The sequence below is a fragment of the Orycteropus afer genome, unplaced genomic scaffold (genome assembly GCF_000298275.1).
Source record: "Orycteropus afer afer isolate SDZICR_OR568_19922 unplaced genomic scaffold, OryAfe1.0 scaffold00193, whole genome shotgun sequence".
Classification (NCBI taxonomy): Eukaryota; Metazoa; Chordata; class Mammalia; order Tubulidentata; family Orycteropodidae; genus Orycteropus; species Orycteropus afer.
The window spans coordinates 928,056-945,533 of NW_006921780.1; the positions used below are offsets into that span (position 1 = coordinate 928,056).

At 52.2% G+C, this 17,478-nt stretch overlaps 1 protein-coding gene across 1 annotated transcript; it reads left to right on the plus strand.

Moving 5' to 3' along the window:
* Window positions 1–321: 321 nt before the first annotated feature.
* On the plus strand, window positions 322–17,274 carry KIRREL1 (kirre like nephrin family adhesion molecule 1). The gene is made up of 14 exons (XM_007947675.2): window positions 322–493; window positions 2,518–2,667; window positions 6,913–7,070; window positions 8,618–8,768; window positions 9,866–9,971; window positions 10,121–10,269; window positions 10,473–10,600; window positions 11,222–11,348; window positions 11,433–11,533; window positions 13,686–13,884; window positions 15,503–15,610; window positions 15,840–15,979; window positions 16,494–16,571; window positions 16,795–17,274. The coding sequence occupies exons 1-14, from the start codon at window positions 322–324 to the stop codon at window positions 17,272–17,274; spliced, it is 2,247 nt and encodes a 748-aa protein (XP_007945866.2).
* The last annotated feature ends 204 nt before the right edge of the window (window positions 17,275–17,478 follow it).

Below are 17,478 nucleotides of genomic sequence, written 5' to 3' on the forward strand. Positions count from 1 at the left end.
ACAGTGCCCCTGTAAGGTACCTGTTTCTCTGGGTTTCAGCATCCTCATCTATGAAATTCCGGGCTTGGACTTGCCTCATCTCTAAGTCCCTTACATAACATGCACCACTTTCTATTGATTTCTAAGTGCTTCAGCTCTGGAACTCTATTCCCATGGGCCATGGAAGGAGAATGAATAAAGGGTGAGCCCATCATACCCCAAAGAGAAGCTGAAGTGGAGCAGAGATGGGAGAGTTCACCTGCCCAGCCTTAGCTCTCTCCCTCAGGCCTACTACAGGAGGACGTGGGAGACTGGGAGAGGTGGAGCCCCTCTCTTCACCTCATGCTCGCTTTGGTTCTGCCAGGGACCCAGACGCGCTTCAGCCAGGAGCCAGCCGACCAGACTGTGGTAGCCGGACAGCGGGCCGTGCTTCCTTGTGTGCTGCTCAACTACTCAGGGATTGTACAGTGGACCAAGGATGGGTTAGCCCTGGGCATGGGCCAAGGCCTCAAAGGTGAGTGGGACCCCCAGCCACTCCTTTGCCCCTGCAGCCCACCCTCAACATAGACTCCTGGATGCATTGTCACTCGGTTGCCCCACCATGTTCCTTCTCTGTGCACCAGTCTTGTTGATGTTGTCCCCTCCCGTCTCCTGGTGGTGTGGGGTCAGTCTCTCTCTCTTTCCTCATGAACTCTGCCTCTACTGCTTCCCTAACCCAAAGTGTGCCTTCCGTCCTGACTATTAACTAGCTCAACAAAGCAAAGTGAAGCCTGAGAGATCAAGCAAATCAAGAGACTTTTATAGAGCAGAGCTTGAGACAGATAGACAGACACCCAGAGAGGTGCTGGGAGACCACATAGTCTCCTGGGAAGGGGAGAGAGGAGAGCACAGGCAACTTCTGATGAGATGCCCAAGTATCGCCTGCCAGTCTGGCCTTGCTCCAGTCTCTCTCCTGCCCCTGCCCAGGCGATGTCTGCTCAGGAGCCAAAAACTCATTTTAATATTAGCCTGAACATTTATTTATTTATTCACTCAACAAGCCTTTATTAAGCACTGATTGTGTAGTCTGTGCTGAGGCAAACATAATGAGTCAGTAACAAATAAATAAAACAAAACATCAACCTCCTATGTTCCAAAGCAAGTGAAGATTCCCTTAGCAAAGCCACCTAGCAGAGCGGAAAAGGAGTCAGGAAGGATTTGGGTTCTAGTCCTGCCTCTGCCACCTACCAGACGTAGAAACCTTAGGAAAGCCATGGCCCCTCTCTGGGCTTTCTAAAAGCAAAACCAAACTCACTGCCATTGAGTCAGTTCTGACTCATAGCAACCCCCTTTACGTTTCCAAGGTGGTAAATCTTTATGAAAGTAGATTGCCCAGTCTTCCTTCTGCGGAGTGGCTGGTGGGTTTAAACCATCAGCCTTCTGGTTAGCAGTCAAATGCCTTAGGCACTGTACCACCAGAGCTCCTTTCTCTGGGTCTTACTCATGTGTAAAACAAACATAACAGTCCCCAGGCTGCCTGCCTTTTAGAGTGAGTTTGTGAGTTTTGAACCAAATGAAAATATGCTTTGTGAAGGCACATTGTTAGCTGTGAAGCATTGTAGTATGTAAGTATAGGAGGGGGCATTATTTTTAAAATCTTATTTTCCAGGGGTTGACACAATTTGCTGTGGGTCCGGGTATTAGCCCAGGTAGAGAAAGTCTGTCTGTGTAGGGCAGTGTGTGTAAGGAAAAGAGGTAGGTACGGTGGTTCTATTGACCATAGGAGAAGGAAACAGAGCGAGAGATCAATAACCATGGAGTGAGAAGGATCAATAGCCTCTGGACTGAGGGAGATAACGGGAGGGAGCTGCTGGTGGAGAAGAGAGTGGAGGGCAGGGGAGTGGGAGGAGGTGGGTGAGGGGAGCCTAGAGGAAGGGGGGAAGGGAGGAGAAAGCTGGAATTGAAGAGGCCAGAGGCTCTGAGCCCTCAGCCCCAGCTTCTGTCTGCAGGGAAGCTGGACTCCAAGCTCTGAGGCTCCTTGGGGAACTGGAGGGGCCCACCTCATCCATCCCCCTGTGGCAACTGGGGAGCAGGATGAGACCGCGTGCCGTGGGCTTCCCTGTGCCCTGAGTCCCATGGAGGTGTCATCTGCCAGTGTCTGTCTGTGCCGCGGTGCCCTATATTTCTTAGTGCCCACAAGCCCCCCTTTCCTCTCCTCACTCGCTGCCCTTTTTTTCTCCTTTCTTTCCTATTATTATGAGAGACATTTGTCTGCAAACAGCTTTGGAGATTTCATCTGCTCCTGCTTATCCCCTTCCCTGCAGCCCCTCCTGTCTGCTCCTCCTGCTTTATGGCCTCCAGCCTCACTGTGGGGGGCTATGACGTCATTGTCTATGTCTGGGACCTGCTCCCCTGCCCATGGTGTCCAAGAGAGGTCAGAGGGAGGAGGGCCAACACAGAACTATGTGGGCCCTGATGTGGGGCTTGGGGGGCAGGTGGTTCAAGGCTGGGGCAGGCCCTGATTGAGCCTTACCCTGGCCTCACTCTCTGTTCCTGCAGCCTGGCCGCGGTACCGGGTCGTGGGCTCTGCTGATGCGGGACAGTACAACCTGGAGATCACAGATGCCGAGCTCTCAGACGACGCCTCTTACGAGTGCCAGGCCACTGAGGCCGCCCTGCGATCCCGGAGGGCCAAGCTCACCGTGCTCAGTAATAACCCCAACTCCCTCCAGGGCCTGGCCTTCCACTCTCCTCCCCACTTTCTCTTGGAGCCCTGGCATTCTCTGCCCCTCTTCAATTCCCTCTTCAATTCCTCAGCCTCTCCCTCAGTTCCTGGCTTCATTCTGTCCCCACTGTCTCTACGATCTCTGCTTTTTCCTCTCCAACTCCTCCTTTCACTTCAGATGCCAGGTCCATAGACTAGAGAGCAACAAGGGGATAGCAGGACGAGTGGGGTGTCCGAGGGCTGCATCTTTGCTCCTGCTCATGCCCAGGGGGCTCATGGACAGGGCTCTTTGCTTTCTAGACCTAAAGACTGTCAAGGCCCAGGCCCCTCCCTTTCCCAGCTCTCCTGGCAGAAGGGCTTGCTGGTGAGGCAGCTCCTTCCATCTTCCTTCCCTCTCAGCTACCTCAGAGCCCAGGAATTCCCCTCTTTATTCCTTTTCCACCTCGCCCCTGCCTCACTCAGTTCTTCCTCCCAATGGCTGCCTCCTTTTCTCCCTCAGCACCCATCCTCCTTCTCAGACTCACCTCGAGGCCCCCTCAGGGAACAGAGGAGCTGGACCAGAAAGGAATGGGCCTTGGAGGCTGAGAACTGGGGAGTGCATGGCTGGGGTCCTGGCTGTGCCTGGATGGGCCACGTCTCTTGGAAGCTATGTTCCCAGCAGCCGTCCATGGGGGGGGGGGGACAGAGCAGATGTCCCACTATGGCAACACCGCAGGCTGTTTGCATAATGAGGGGACTCTCCTGTGTGCACAGCACGGGAATGAGGCCAGCTCCGCCTGCCCCTCGCCCCTCTGCCCCTTCAGTTCCTCCTTCCTATCTCTCTAGGCCTCTGTCCTGCTCTGCCTCTGGGCTCCCTCCGTTCTGCCTCCCTCAAGCTCTGTTGCCTCTGCCTCTGTGGTGCTTTCTGTCTCCAGCTTGGTCTTTGTCTGCTTACCATCCACTTTCTCCCCTTTGTCATTGACTCTGTCCCTTTTGTATTTCCTGCCTCTATTTGATCTGCCTCGCTGCCCGCTCTAACCTGAAATCATTGAAAAGAGGAAGATTCCAGGACGATGGGAGAAAGAGGGAAGAGCTGAGACGAGTGAACTTGGAGACCAAGAAGTTTGGGAGGGTCTTGAGAGGGAGGACATGTGACAAGGCATCATGGTGTGGTGGGAACAGCCCTGTACTGGGTGTCAGGAGACCTGGGCGCCAGGTGCACCTTGGCCATTGGGCAGCAGCACCCAGAGAAGATCACAACCTCAGGGCATTGGTTTCCTTATTGGTAACAATGATGTAATGATGCCAGCCTTTTCTTAGCAACTCTGCTTTGCTGCTGCCTCTGCAGGGCGTTGTAAACCGGGAAGGTCTGGGCAAATGTGAGCTGTCAGAATAAGTGAGGACTGGAGGGACCCAGCCACCGATTTCCTTGGATGTAAAGGCCCAGAAGGATTAGGACTGCAGGCCGGTGGATGACTTGCTTTTCCTCTCTAGTGGGGATAAACACGGAAAGAACAGCTGTGGGCAGGACTGAGGTTAGAGAGCAAGAATGTGATGACCGCTGGGGGAGTGCAGTCTGCCCAGATGTCACCTGTCATCCCACATTGGAGTGAGCTCCCACGCTGGACCACAATTCTAGGGGAACCACGAGCTTCCTAGGAGAACTTCTCCCTTTAGTCCTCCCTAATTGCCTCTGTTTTGAGGCCTGGAAGGTGGCTGCTTCTGCCCTGGAGAAGTCCCACCCTAGTGAGGGGCCCCTGATACTACTCCTTTCCTTATCCTGCCCCAGCACAGAGTTAGAGAGGTGAAGAAAGGCACTTCAGCCTCCAGGTGTTAAGAGAACAAGGAAATATAATGGCATCTAGTGTCTTCATTCAATCAAGGAAGGCTTCCTGGAAGAATATGGATAGGACCCTAGATGGAAGATTGCCTTGTTATAAAGTCTGTAGGTCAGTGTGGGAGAGCTGCGTAAGTTGGGGAGCTGACTGGCTCATATGGATGATACAGTGAGTGTTGAGGGTGTGGGCTCTCCTAGGCTGTTTGGGGATTTGAATGGTTATAAGAAGCAGAGGAGGCCCCAAGAGTGAGAGAGCTGGGGGGGGGGCAGGGATGGCAAGTTTGCTGCTCCTTGCACTCCCCTCATTCTGTCCCCTTCTTGTCTTTCCTGGGCATTTAAACAGCTTAAATAGCCACAAGAGCAGCTTGAGCTCATCTTTAGCCACAGGGAGACAAGCAAGCAGAACACTTCCCTCACTCCCTCCTGCCTTCCTGCTCAGCCACAGCCTCTGCCCACAGCAGCCCAGGGCCCAGGACTGGACAGGGCACAAATGAGCAGTGGGCAGTGCCCAGTGCCTGGAACCAGCCTCTCTGCCTGCTGGCATCCTCAGAAACCCTCCTTATCCTCAGCCATGCCCCTCAGTCATTCCTCACCACCCCAGCCAGCCATTTCCACAGAACGGCCTCTTTCTTTCTTCCTTAGGGCAGGGCTCTGAGAAGATGCCCCCAGCTCCCACTCAGATGCAGACTCAAGCACAATACCAATCTACAGACCCACACATACCCATTATTCATATAATAAGAACTCGAGAGCAGCAGTGACGAGCATGAACTTCAGGGTCAGGCAGGCCTGGTCCACATCCCAGCCCTGCCGTATTACTCCCTGTCTCTGAGCACATTTCCTTAAACTCTTTAAGCCTCAGTCCCTTATCTGGAAATTGGGGTTAATGGTATTTACCATGATAAGACTAATGAAATACACTTTGTGGTGAGGATTAAATGAAATCATATACACAGGGTACTTTATCCAACACAAGGTGAGCACTCAGTGAATGCTAGAAACGACTGTTGATCACATTACAGTGTACAGTTGGCTTCACGTCTGTGATCTTGTTTCACCTTCACAATAACAACTCTGGGCTATGGGTGCCAGTGTTATTTTATGGTTTTACAAACAAGGAAACAGTCCATAGACACATATACATACTGATACACAAATTTAAATCACAGAAATAAAGACTTGTTCATAAATACACACATGGACACATGGCCTTGAACTGCTGACACCTCATTTCCTTTGCCCAAGATGTGGAGGCCCTGATAGGCTCACGGAGGGTGAGCAGAAGGGTTTGGAAAATTCTAGAGAAAGACAGGCTGGTAAGGGAGTTGATAAATGGACGTCTTTGCCTGAACTAGAAGGAAAGGCCCAACATTACAAGGGGAAGGAGGAGCCAATGGGAGAGACACATCCCTCCTTCTTTCACCCCCAAGGAGGGCTCCTCATCACTGGACCTGGTGTCCCCCTCCTGTGCTCACCCAGGACCCTGTTGCTGGGGGTGGGCAGTCAGTTGTGGCCTTAATGGGCCCAGACAGACCTAGGACACCCTGCTGGTAGCTCTCCTCCACCTTTCTTCTCTCAAGCTATTTCCCATCCCCACCACCCAACTTAGCATTGGAGCCAGGTAGACCAGTGAGCAAGGAGGAGGAGCCAGGGGTTCAGAGGACAGTCAGGCAGCCAGGAGTCTGAGCCCCTGCTGGTGCTAGTCCAGGCAGTGAAGCTAACCCAATGGATAGATTGGGCTGGGGAGACTGAGGCAGGAAGTCCTCAGAGAGACTGCTGTAATAGGCCAGCTTATCTGGTTGCCCGAGAGCAGAGAAGCAGACAGGAGGGGGTGGACATAAGAAGCCCCATTAGATAGGGGATAGGCAACTCCCTATGTGAAGCCCACAGGTTATGAACTATATTCAAACCCTGAGATAGACTGTTGTTGTTGTTGTTGTTATGTGCCGTCGAGTAAGCCCAACTCATAGCGACCCCTCCTTGGGTTTCCGAGGCAGTATCACTACGGAAGTAGGATTGCCCAGCCTTCCTTCCGAGGAGTGGCTGGTGGGTTTGAACCGCCAGCCATCTGGTTAGCAGGCAAGTGTCTTAGCCACTATGCTACCAGAGCTCCTAGATAGACTAGCACCTTCCTAAATTTGAGGGCACTGCCTCCATCTGTAACATGTAGCCTGGTGCAAGGGTGGAGGAGAGGGAATGGTACCAGGAAATGGTACTATGCAAGAACAACTGGTACGGGGACTGGAAAGTTTGTGTGCTGAGGGCTGAGGGCCTTGGATGAAGCTGGTGTGGGAGCAATGGATACATGATTGTGAGCTAGGTGGCAAGAGTGGCACTGCCACCAGGGGCCAGGGGGCTGGGTCATCAGGGTTGGCTATACCCTCTGCTGACTGTGCTCTGCTGTGCCCCACAGTCCCCCCGGAGGACACCAGGATTGATGGAGGCCCTGTGATTCTGCTGCAGGCAGACATTCCCCACAACCTTACATGCCGAGCCTTCAATGCCAAGCCTGCCGCCACCATCATCTGGTTCCGGGATGGGACACAGCAAGAGGGTGCTGTGGCCAGCACGGTGAGACCTGCCTTCTCCCCAGCTCTTTGTGGGCCTCAACCCTGTCTGCTGTTCCTTTCACACATGGGCTCAACCACAGACTCAGGGACACAGACGTGAGAAGGGGTCTTAGATATACCCTCTGGCCCAACTTCTTATTGTACAAATGGGAAAACTGAGGTCTAGGGAAGGAAAGTGAATTCCCAGGTTCATGATACTACTCAGTAGCTGGGCGACTAATAGTAGTGATACTGATAATAAGCGCTCACGTGTGCCAAACGCTTTATGGACAGTATCTCTTAATCCTCACAGTAGGCTCACAAGACAGGCACTAATTCTCTTTCACAAAAGGAGAAAGTGATGCTCAAAGAGGTTGAGTGACTCGCCTCAGGTCACACAGGTGGCGAGCGGCAAAGCTTGGATTTGTACCTGGGTCGGCCTGTCTCCACTGAGCACCTCTGCTTCCTTCCTTTGGCCTCTCCTTGGCTGCTATCCTAGTCCTCACAACACAGAGTTGGCAAGGCAGGGATTATTGTGTACATTTTATAGATGAGGACGCTCTAGCACAGAGGCATCGAGGGACTTCTCCAGGATCACATGGCAACGTTGTTGATGGTGCTCAGATTAGATTCCAGATTTTCTATTTGGGGCCCCTTCTGCCAGCCCTTGGCCATCATATGTGTACTGCATCCTTTGCTGGGTGCTGTGGGATCCGTGTTCTGCAGAGTGCCACCCTAGGAAGGCCTGCATTCTGGTGTTAGCTCAGCCACTAACACACTATGTCACCTTAACCAGCACTTCTCCCTGGGCCTTGGTTTCCCCGTTTGTTGACTGTAATCTGACATCAGTGGCACCTAATCTTTTCACCCCCAGGAGCTCTATTATTTTTCTCCTCTAGGCCTGCATGTTTAGATATTAGGCAACCAAATTACATGAGTTGTTAATGATTATTTGTCATCATTTTTTTATGTTAATCAAAGACACACTAGAGCTTTAGTGTTACAGCCCTGGACTGGCCCTTTTCCAGCCAAGCAAAGATGATGTATTGGTGTCAAACTATGGAGGCCTTACTTTGGTTAATAAATGGTTTTCCTCAGCATTCTGCCACATAGAAAACAGCTGGAGGGCACCTGTGACTGTATTTGGGAACTCAGGCCAGGTGCTGTTAAACCATTGTGAGACTTTGAGCCTGTGAGTTCCCTCCCTGCCTTCATGGAGTTTACAGTCTAGCAAGAGAGGCTGACACTCAAGCACACGTTTGCCTACGAGGCAAGTCTGGACATGTCTAGAGCAGTGTGTGGGGCAGGCCAATGGCAATGGGCACAAGGTCAATCAGGGAGAGTCTTGAGGGTTGGGCTGGCTGAGGAAGACTTTCCAGAAGAGGAGGGACTTGGGCTAGACTCAGTGAATGAGGCTTAAAGCCACAGGAAGGAGGCTAGGGGTAGGGGAGGTGACTGAGCCCTAGGTTAAAGTACTCCTGTAGCCCAAGCCCTTCTCTGGGTTGGCTCACCCTGAGGGCAGAGAAGGGGCTTTTAGTGTGACCATGTCTCATCCTTGTTCCATCTCAGGAATTGCTGAAGGATGGGAAGAGGGAGACCACCATTAGTCAGCTGCTCATTAACCCCACAGACCTGGACATTGGACGTGTCTTCACCTGCCGCAGCGTGAATGAGGCCATTCCGAATGGCAAGGAGACCTCCATTGAACTCGATGTGCACCGTGAGTAGGGTCCCAGGGAGAAGCAGCCTAGAGAGGGTGGAGTGAGGAGGAGAAAGTGGGCAACCTTCTAAGAAGCAGAAAAGTCTAAGAATCCCCCAGAGGCCCCAGGACAAATGCTCCACTCACCCTCCTCTTGAGCCATGGACACAGGACCAGGAGAAGGGGCATCACTGTGGAGCAGGCAGTCCCTGTGTCCAAACCAGTTTGCAACTTTGGCAATGCATGTCATCTCTCTGAACCTTAGTTTCCAATTCTGTTTACATGCAGAGAATAAAATATGGTCCTTTGATCCCTTTTCCTGTACTTCCAAACTAAAACTGATTTGGTGGCAAAACCTGAACTGAGGCTCTTCACGGTCATTATTTATTCCACTTAACGTTTCATTGCAGAAGTACTAACGTGTGTGATCATGAGTGTCCCCCAGACCCTGCTGAGAGTCTTACATAGGGTGGTCTATGTAAGTCTAGTAGGAGACACCCAGCATTCAGACACATACGGGTCCTTATGGGCCAAGACTAGATGTGCCAAGAGCAGTGTGCAAGGCAGACCAAGTTCAAGCAGGGAGAGACTTGACCCCACAACATTGCCTTTCTATAATTTGAAAGTTTCAAAATTCTGAAACATATCTGGCTCCAAAGCTTTCAGAGAAGGAAATGTGGACCTTTATCTGCTTCCTGGGGTTGGAGCATTAAATGATTCATAGTGTAAGAGCATCTAGCATGGAGTCTATTACCTGGTGGGTGCTCAGTAAATTCCCTCTGCCTAGGGAATGGTGGGTGTGTGAAGAGCAATTGAAGGCTCTCCCCACCACCAGCCATCTCTCAGTGAGTCAAGTAAGCCCACACTGTCGCCTAGCGGCCTCAGTGGGTAATTACAATCATTGAATACCTCCAGTGCTATCCTCCTTGGTCTCCCTAGCTGACTCCTAAGAGCCCCATGGGGAAGAGGTAAGGAAGAGAGTTTATTTATTGAAGCTGGTACTGGAAACTCAGATTCTAAAATCACCCCAAAGTGGTGAGTTCTGAGTATATGTGCCAGGGAGGGACAAAGAAACTCAAGGCAGAAAAGACCCTGATTTTCTGTCCTGTACCTTGCAGACCCTCCTACGGTGACGCTGTCCATTGAGCCACAAACGGTGCAGGAGGGTGAGCGTGTCATCTTCACATGCCAGGCCACGGCCAACCCTGAGATCCTGGGCTACAGGTGAAAGGCTTGAAAGAGCCTTCTAGGGAGTGATACTGGAGAAGCCGTGGAGGCCAAGAGTGGTAGAAGGTCATGGGGGAGGCCAGTGACACTGGATGGAGTTGAGTAGGTCCCAAGCCCTGATCTCACCTTTGTGTTACCTCTCCCAGGTGGGCCAAGGGGGGTTTCTTGATTGAAGATGCCCATGAGAGCCGCTATGAGACAAATGTCGATTATTCCTTCTTCACGGAGCCTGTGTCCTGTGAGGTCTACAACAAAGTGGGGAGCACCAATGTCAGCACTTTAGTCAATGTCCACTGTGAGTCACCAGAAGGGCAGGGATGGGGACAGAGAGCAGGGGCCTTTAAAGGGCCTGGGGTGGCATGGGGGAAGGTTCCATGAATCTGGAGGAGACAAGGACCAGAAATGGGGACAGGGCATACAGACGAGGGAAGAGAGGACAGATTGGAGCTGACATCTGATGAGAATGAGACCCTAATGAGCTGCCTCCTTTTACATCAGTTGCCCCCCGGATTGTAGTTGACCCCAAACCTACAACCACAGACATAGGCTCTGATGTGACCCTCACCTGTGTCTGGGTCGGGAACCCACCCCTCACCCTCACCTGGACCAAAAAGGACTCAAACATGGTAAGACTCTTGCTGCCTATCCTGAATGCTGAGGGGATGGAACATGGTCTTAGCTGAGGTCAAGGGGAGAAGGGAAGGCTCAGTATTCTTTACCTAGTTGAACCTGAGCTACCTCAGGTGCCTTGAGATTTGGAGAAGAACAGTGCTTAAAATCATCCTCCACCCCTCCTCCTAGGTCAGGACAGCTGATCAGTTCAGATGCAATGAGAAGGACAAGATGACCTAAGTGTGAAAAGAAGGGTGGGAGAAGGAAACAGGGCCTCAGGGGGCAATGGCACAGTGGCTACAGGTCTGTTAAATTAATGCTGTGTAGGAAGACAGAGGAAGTTAGAATGTCACTAGAAAAACTTGGAGTCTACAGAGACCCATGTAAAACTCTACAATTATTTCAAGCTTCATCTTTCTTCTCTGGCTTCCTTCCAGTCTCTGCCCACTCTTGCAGAGATGGTATGTTTCTAGAGTCAAGGGCTAAGACAGATGGATTTGGGAACTCCATTTCCCTTCTGGGAATTCACTTGTGGCCCTTCCTGCTTTCTTTCCAATGCCTCTGATGTGGGGCCCACATGGACCTAGGGGCCCAGGCCTCCTGGCTCCCCACCCGAGGCTGCTCTCTCTGCCCAGGTCCTGAGTAACAGCAACCAGCTGCTGTTGAAGTCTGTGACCCAGGCAGATGCTGGCACATACACCTGCCGGGCCATCGTGCCTCGGATCGGAGTGGCTGAGCGGGAGGTGCCGCTGTATGTGAATGGTGAGTGGCCTGAGAGGGGGTGGGGAATTGTTGGACAAGCCCTGCAGGTTCTGACTGGCCCTGACTCCATCTTCTTGCTTACAGGGCCCCCCATTATTTCCAGTGATGCAGTGCAGTATGCAGTTAGGGGGGACGGAGGCAAGGTGGAGTGTTTCATTGGGAGCACACCACCCCCAGATCGCATTGTGAGTACTGAGGACAGCCACCCTGCCCTGCTGCCCTACTCAGCCCCCTCTTGTTGCTCTTTCAACCACCCTTCCCTGTTCTATACTTTTGATCCTCTACGTTTCTGTCCCTCTATCCTTTTTCCTATAGACTCTGGGTCTTGCAAACAATTAGGCACTCAGCCAATAACCAAAAAGTTAGCAGTTCAAACACAACTGGAAGTGCCTCCAAAGAAAGGTCTGGCAATCTGCTTCCAAAAGGTCACAGCCTTGAAGATCCTATGGAGCACATATGGGGTCTACTCTGCACACATGGGGTTGCCTGTGTTGGTTAGCAGCTGAATGACTCGATGACATCTGGGATCTCTCTTTCCTTGCTTAATTCTCACTTCCTCCCTTACTAGCTCTGTAACCCTAAGGAAATTACTTCTTTTTTTTTTTTTTTTAAACTCAGTTTCCTTATGCTTGAAAAGGGGGCATACAGTTAACATGCTTGGCTGCTAACTGGAAAGGTTGTAAGTTCAATTCCACCCAGAGGTGCCTTGGAAGAAAGGTCTGGTGATCTACTTCTGAAAACTCAGCCATTGAAAACCCTATGAAGCACAGTTCATCCATCCAACATGGAGTTGGCATGAGTCAAATGACTCCATGGAAATGTTTTTGTTTGTTTGTTTGTTTTTTAAATTGGGTTGCTGTGAGAAGTAATTGTAACAAGAGGTGTGAAATGGAACTGGTGCTCAACTCTTCATTCCCATCTCTCCTGCCCCTTGGCTAGCGCTCTTGCTCTCTCTCCCCTCATCTTCTGCTCTTTTGTTCAGTTTCTTGGCCTTTCCCTTGCCCCTCCTCCTTTCTTCCCCTGCCCTACTTCCTGCCCTGCCCATCTGTTCTTCTGTCCCCTAGCTTCACTCTTCCCCCACTCCTCCTGCTTTACTCCATCCACCGGCCCACTCTCCCTCCTTTCTCCTCTCCCCCACACCATGAGCCATTAATTCCTTCCATGACCATTAACCGTCAAACCCCTCATCACATTTAATGACCATTTGGCTAACTCCAGGGCTGCCCAGGGACACTTCATTACCATGGCTGCCCCGGCAGCAGAGGCTCGAGTCCCAGGGGGCTTTTCTAGCAGATCTAGGAGGATTGATCCCTGGACAGGAGCCAGGTCTCACTGCTCCCCCCTCCCTTGTCCTTCACTCTGAGGGTGGGGACATGAAAGGGGGATGCCCAAGAGTGGAATCCAGGGCTTGGGGGCCAGGATCTGAGGGATAGTTCTTTCTGGTTCCTACCTATTATAGGAGTCTACAGATGGGATTCCAGAGTCAGCTAGGCAGTTTAGTTGTGGGCCCAGCTGCGGGTTGGTTAAAGGTAAAATTAGAGTTAAGACTGAGTTACATTTAGTTAAAATCTCAGACTACCCAAGCTGGAAGAAACTTTGCGTATTATCTAGCTCTAGCCTGGCCTTCTCATTTTCCAAAAGAAGAAAACATCAATTCCAACTCATAGTGACCCTATAGGACGGAGTAGAACTGCCCCATGGGGTTTCCAAAGCTGTAAATCTTTACAGAAGCAGGCTGCTGCTTATTTCACCCATGGAGCAGCTGGTGGGTTCCAATCACTGACTTTTTGGTTAGCAGCTGAGTGCTTCAACCACTTTGTCATTAGAGCTCCTTCTCATTTTACAGGTGAAGAAACTGAGGCCCAGAGAGGGGAAGGGCGGTCACACAGGGACTCAGTGGTAGAGCCAGCATTCTTTACAACCAGTCCAGGACTTTTTCAGTGATATCAGGGGTTCCTAAAGGTTGGTCCTTTAGATCAGCTGCATCCACATCACATGGGCATCTTTATAAAGACAGACTCATGGCCCTTTCCCTTAGAGATTCATATTTAGTAGTTAAGTCCCAAGAATCTGCCTTTCAAAGACTCTCGCTAGATAAATCTGATACTCAGCCATGTTTGTGAACTGCCGCTTCTCCTAGAGTGGAGACTCAGTGCCAAGGGTCTGAGGCAGTAGGTGTGACTTCAGTTTTGTTACAGGGTGAGTATTGGAATGGGCTTAGAGGCATCCCTGGCACATGGGGCTGAGGATGCCTTGGGGATGGACTAGGTGACACCTGACTGTGTGTTTCTGCCACTTGCTCTTTCCATACTCCCTTTCTGCCCTCCTCCACCACAGGCCTGGGCATGGAAGGAGAACTTCCTGGAGGTGGGGACCCTGGAACGCTATACTGTAGAGAGGACCAACTCAGGTAGCGGGGTGCTATCCACGCTCACCATCAACAATGTCATGGAGGCCGACTTCCAGACCCACTACAACTGCACTGCCTGGAACAGCTTCGGGCCGGGCACGGCTATCATCCAGCTGGAAGAACGAGGTGACCGGCAGTGCTGGGCCCCAGCCTGAGGGCAGAGCAGCCTGGGCATTCTGCTCCCTCCTCTTTCCTGGGGGTAGGAGTTAAGCCCTGCAGGATACTTTTCTCTGGTTCCTACCCCTTATAAGAGTCTGCAGATGGGTTTCCAGAGACAGCCATGTGGGTTAGATGTGGGGCCAGCTGTGGGCTGGGTTCAGAGGGAAGCAATGGTCTCCTGGCCTCCCCACCAGAACCTGGCCTTGGTGCTCAGCTGGGGAAATTTGCTCACTTGTTCTGTGTTTATTCAGCATCTGCTGTGTGCCAGGCGCTGCACTAGGCCCTGCAGGGACAGGTGTGAACAAGACACAATCCCTGCCCTCAGTTTAGTGGAGGAACTTACAGACAGTAACAAATAAATTCAGATGGAGAAAAATCAAATGATTTGTAAAAGGGAGTAAGATTATGTGTCTCATTGGGTTGTTGGAGGATGAAACAGGAGAATGTCTATGAAATGCTTGGCTCATAGGTGCTCAGTAAGTTTTGATCCTCTGCCTCCTATGGCATCCACAGTCTAATAGGAGAGACACAGTGAGCCTGTGTATAGCATTTCTAGCATGAGGAAAGAGGCATTTGCCTTTGACTTTTCAAAGCTCCCAAGTCTGATGAGGGAAAGATAGCCTTTTGCACGTATGTATGTAAAGAACCAGCCATCTGACATGGGAGATGGGGCACCCCATGGAAAATGACTGATGGGAATTCTTCAGTCCACTCATAGCTGAGGAAGCCAGCAGGGGGATGAGAAAGAACAGAGTGGGCTGAGTAAGGTGGGACTTAGCAGGGAAGCTTTCTGGATGGTCAGAGCCTTAAGCTGGATCTGGAGGGAACTGGGGCTGCCAAGGAGAGAGGGAAACTGCAGACCAGATTCCCAGGTTCCTTCTCAGCTCTGGGGAGCAGAGAAACTCAGGTATATTATCTAGAGCCCTAGGTGGTAGATCTGGTAGCATAGTGCCTAAGGCACTTGACTGCTAACCAGAAGGCTGGCGGTTCAAACCCACCAGCCACTCCTCAGAAGGAAGGTTGGGCAATCCTACGTCCGTAGTGATACTCCCTCAGAAACCCAAGGAGGGGTCGCTATGAGTCGGGGCTGACTCGATGGCATATAACAACAACAACAGGTGGTGGATAGGTGTGGATGGGGTGATCACAGGATCATACAGAAAGATGGTGAAAGATAAGGAGTACAGACTGGAGAGCTTGGAGATGACTGACCTCAAGCAAGAGCCCAGTCCGTGAAGGAGACCAAGTTTCATAGGCAGAGTGCCTGAAAGAGAGAACAGATGGACAACCAAGGCCAGGGCAAATTGATGCCCAGCTACAGGGATGAGACATGGGCCAGGCCATAGCTGATCATGACCCCAGTTGATCTAGCTGAAGCTCAGGCATAATTCCAACTTCAGTGAGGACCTTCTTCTCAAAACCAATCTTGACTTACACCCAACACTGTCCATAATAAGCTCAGTCAAAATTTAACCATTTGACACAGTAGTGGCAGTGCAACTTGTGTCCTAACCTTCAGCCAACACTGAGCTCAAATGTAAGTAGGACTCCTACCTTACCTCTGCCCTTCCTTCCCCCTCTAAAGAGGTGTTGCCCGTGGGCATCATTGCTGGGGCCACCATCGGTGCAGGCATCCTGCTCATCTTCTTCTTCATTGCCTTGGTGTTCTTCCTCTACCGGCGCCGCAAAGGCAGTAAGTACGGGCCCTGTGCAGGCCACAACCCTTCCCTTGTCCCTTCCCAGGTAGCAGGTCCCTGCCAGATGCACCACCTCCAGGGCACCCAACAAGCAGTGCCCAGGATGGGTGGGGTAGTGGGGGGAGGTTAGCAGTTGAGCTCCCTCCCCAAACCAGATGGGTCCAGAAGCAGCCACTGCAAGGTTGGCAGAAGGCCTATGGTCCAGGTAGGCTTCCTCTGTTCTAGGTCGGAAGGACGTGACCCTCAGGAAGTTGGACATCAAGGTGGAAACAGTGAACCGTGAGCCACTCACGATGCACTCTGACCGGGAAGACGACACCGCCAGTGTGTCCACTGCCACCCGGGTCATGAAGGCCATCTACTCGGTGAGGGTTCTGCTCTGGCCTCTTTACACTTCAGGGACCAGGTCCACCCCAGCTCTCTAATAATCACTCTCATTGTCTCCTCCCTCCGTCTGCCTCCCCTGGTCCTGACACATGTGTGCACATACATGCTCACACACACACACTCACACACCCGTTTCATTGTCCTCCAGCATAGGACAGCCATTTGGGCTTCTCAATAGCCTTCCTTTCCCTGTTCTTCCCCTATCAAGTGTCAGAACAGGAAATCCTTTGTATTGTCCTCCAACTGCCTCATTGCACACATAAGGAAACAGCCCCAGAGAGGGACAGTGTGTGTGACATACCCAAGGCCACACTGAGTGTTAGCAACACAATTGGTGCTAAAACCCGGGTGTCTGCTGGAGAAGATACAGAGGTCAAGTCTGCCCATGACTCCAGCCCCTTCACTGTTAGTAGGTGGCCTCTGGAGGTTGGGCTGATAAGGGGGGGACAGAAGAAGGGCCTCTGCTCTGACCCCACTCCTGCTGCTCTCCAGTCCTTTAAGGATGATGTGGATCTGAAGCAGGACCTGCGCTGTGACACCATTGACACCCGGGAGGAGTATGAGATGAAGGTGGGAGAAGGGCAAGGGGCCAGGGCAAGAGGGTGGGTTGGAAACTGGGGTCTCAGGGCCTGCAGGGTGGAGGTGAAGGCAGGTTTTGGGAGGAGCATTAGCAAGTGGAGTGGTTCTGCCTGGGAAACAGGGCAGAGTCAAGAGGAGGCCCAGAGAGCCTTGGTCTAGTATAACCATTCCCCCAGGGAACTGCCTCTTCCATCCTCTTCTCTCATTGTTCCAGGATCCCACCAATGGCTACTACAATGTTCGTGCCCACGAAGACCGCCCATCTTCCAGGGCCATGCTCTATGCTGACTACCGGGCCCCAGGCCCCACTACCCGCTTCGATGGCCGCCCTTCCTCCCGCCTCTCCCACTCCAGCGGCTATGCCCAGCTCAACACCTACAGTCGTGCCCCTGCTTCTGACTACGTCGCTGAGTCCACACCCTCTGGTCCTGCTGCCCCGGCTGGCACCGACACCAACAGCCAGCTGTCCTATGAGAACTATGAGAAGTTCAATTCCCATCCCTTCCCTGGGGCAACTGGGTACCCCACCTACCGACTGGGCTACCCCCAGGCCCCACCCTCTGGCCTGGAGCGGACCCCCTATGAGGCATACGACCCCATTGGCAAGTACGCCACAGCCACGCGGTTCTCCTACACCTCCCAGCACTCGGACTACGGCCAGCGCTTCCAACAGCGCATGCAGACTCATGTGTAGGGGCCAAGCCGGGCTGGGTGCCTCTGCAGGGCAGAGGAGAAGGCTCTCACAGCGGTTCCCTGATATTCAGGGACAATGCTAGATGCACCTGTCTTGGACCAGCCTTCCTCCTCCTGCCATGGCAGGTGGGGAGCAGGTCTCCCAGAAACACCCGTCCCGAGGATGGTGCTCTGTGCGTGCCCGGCCGCCTGGGCCTGCCCTTCC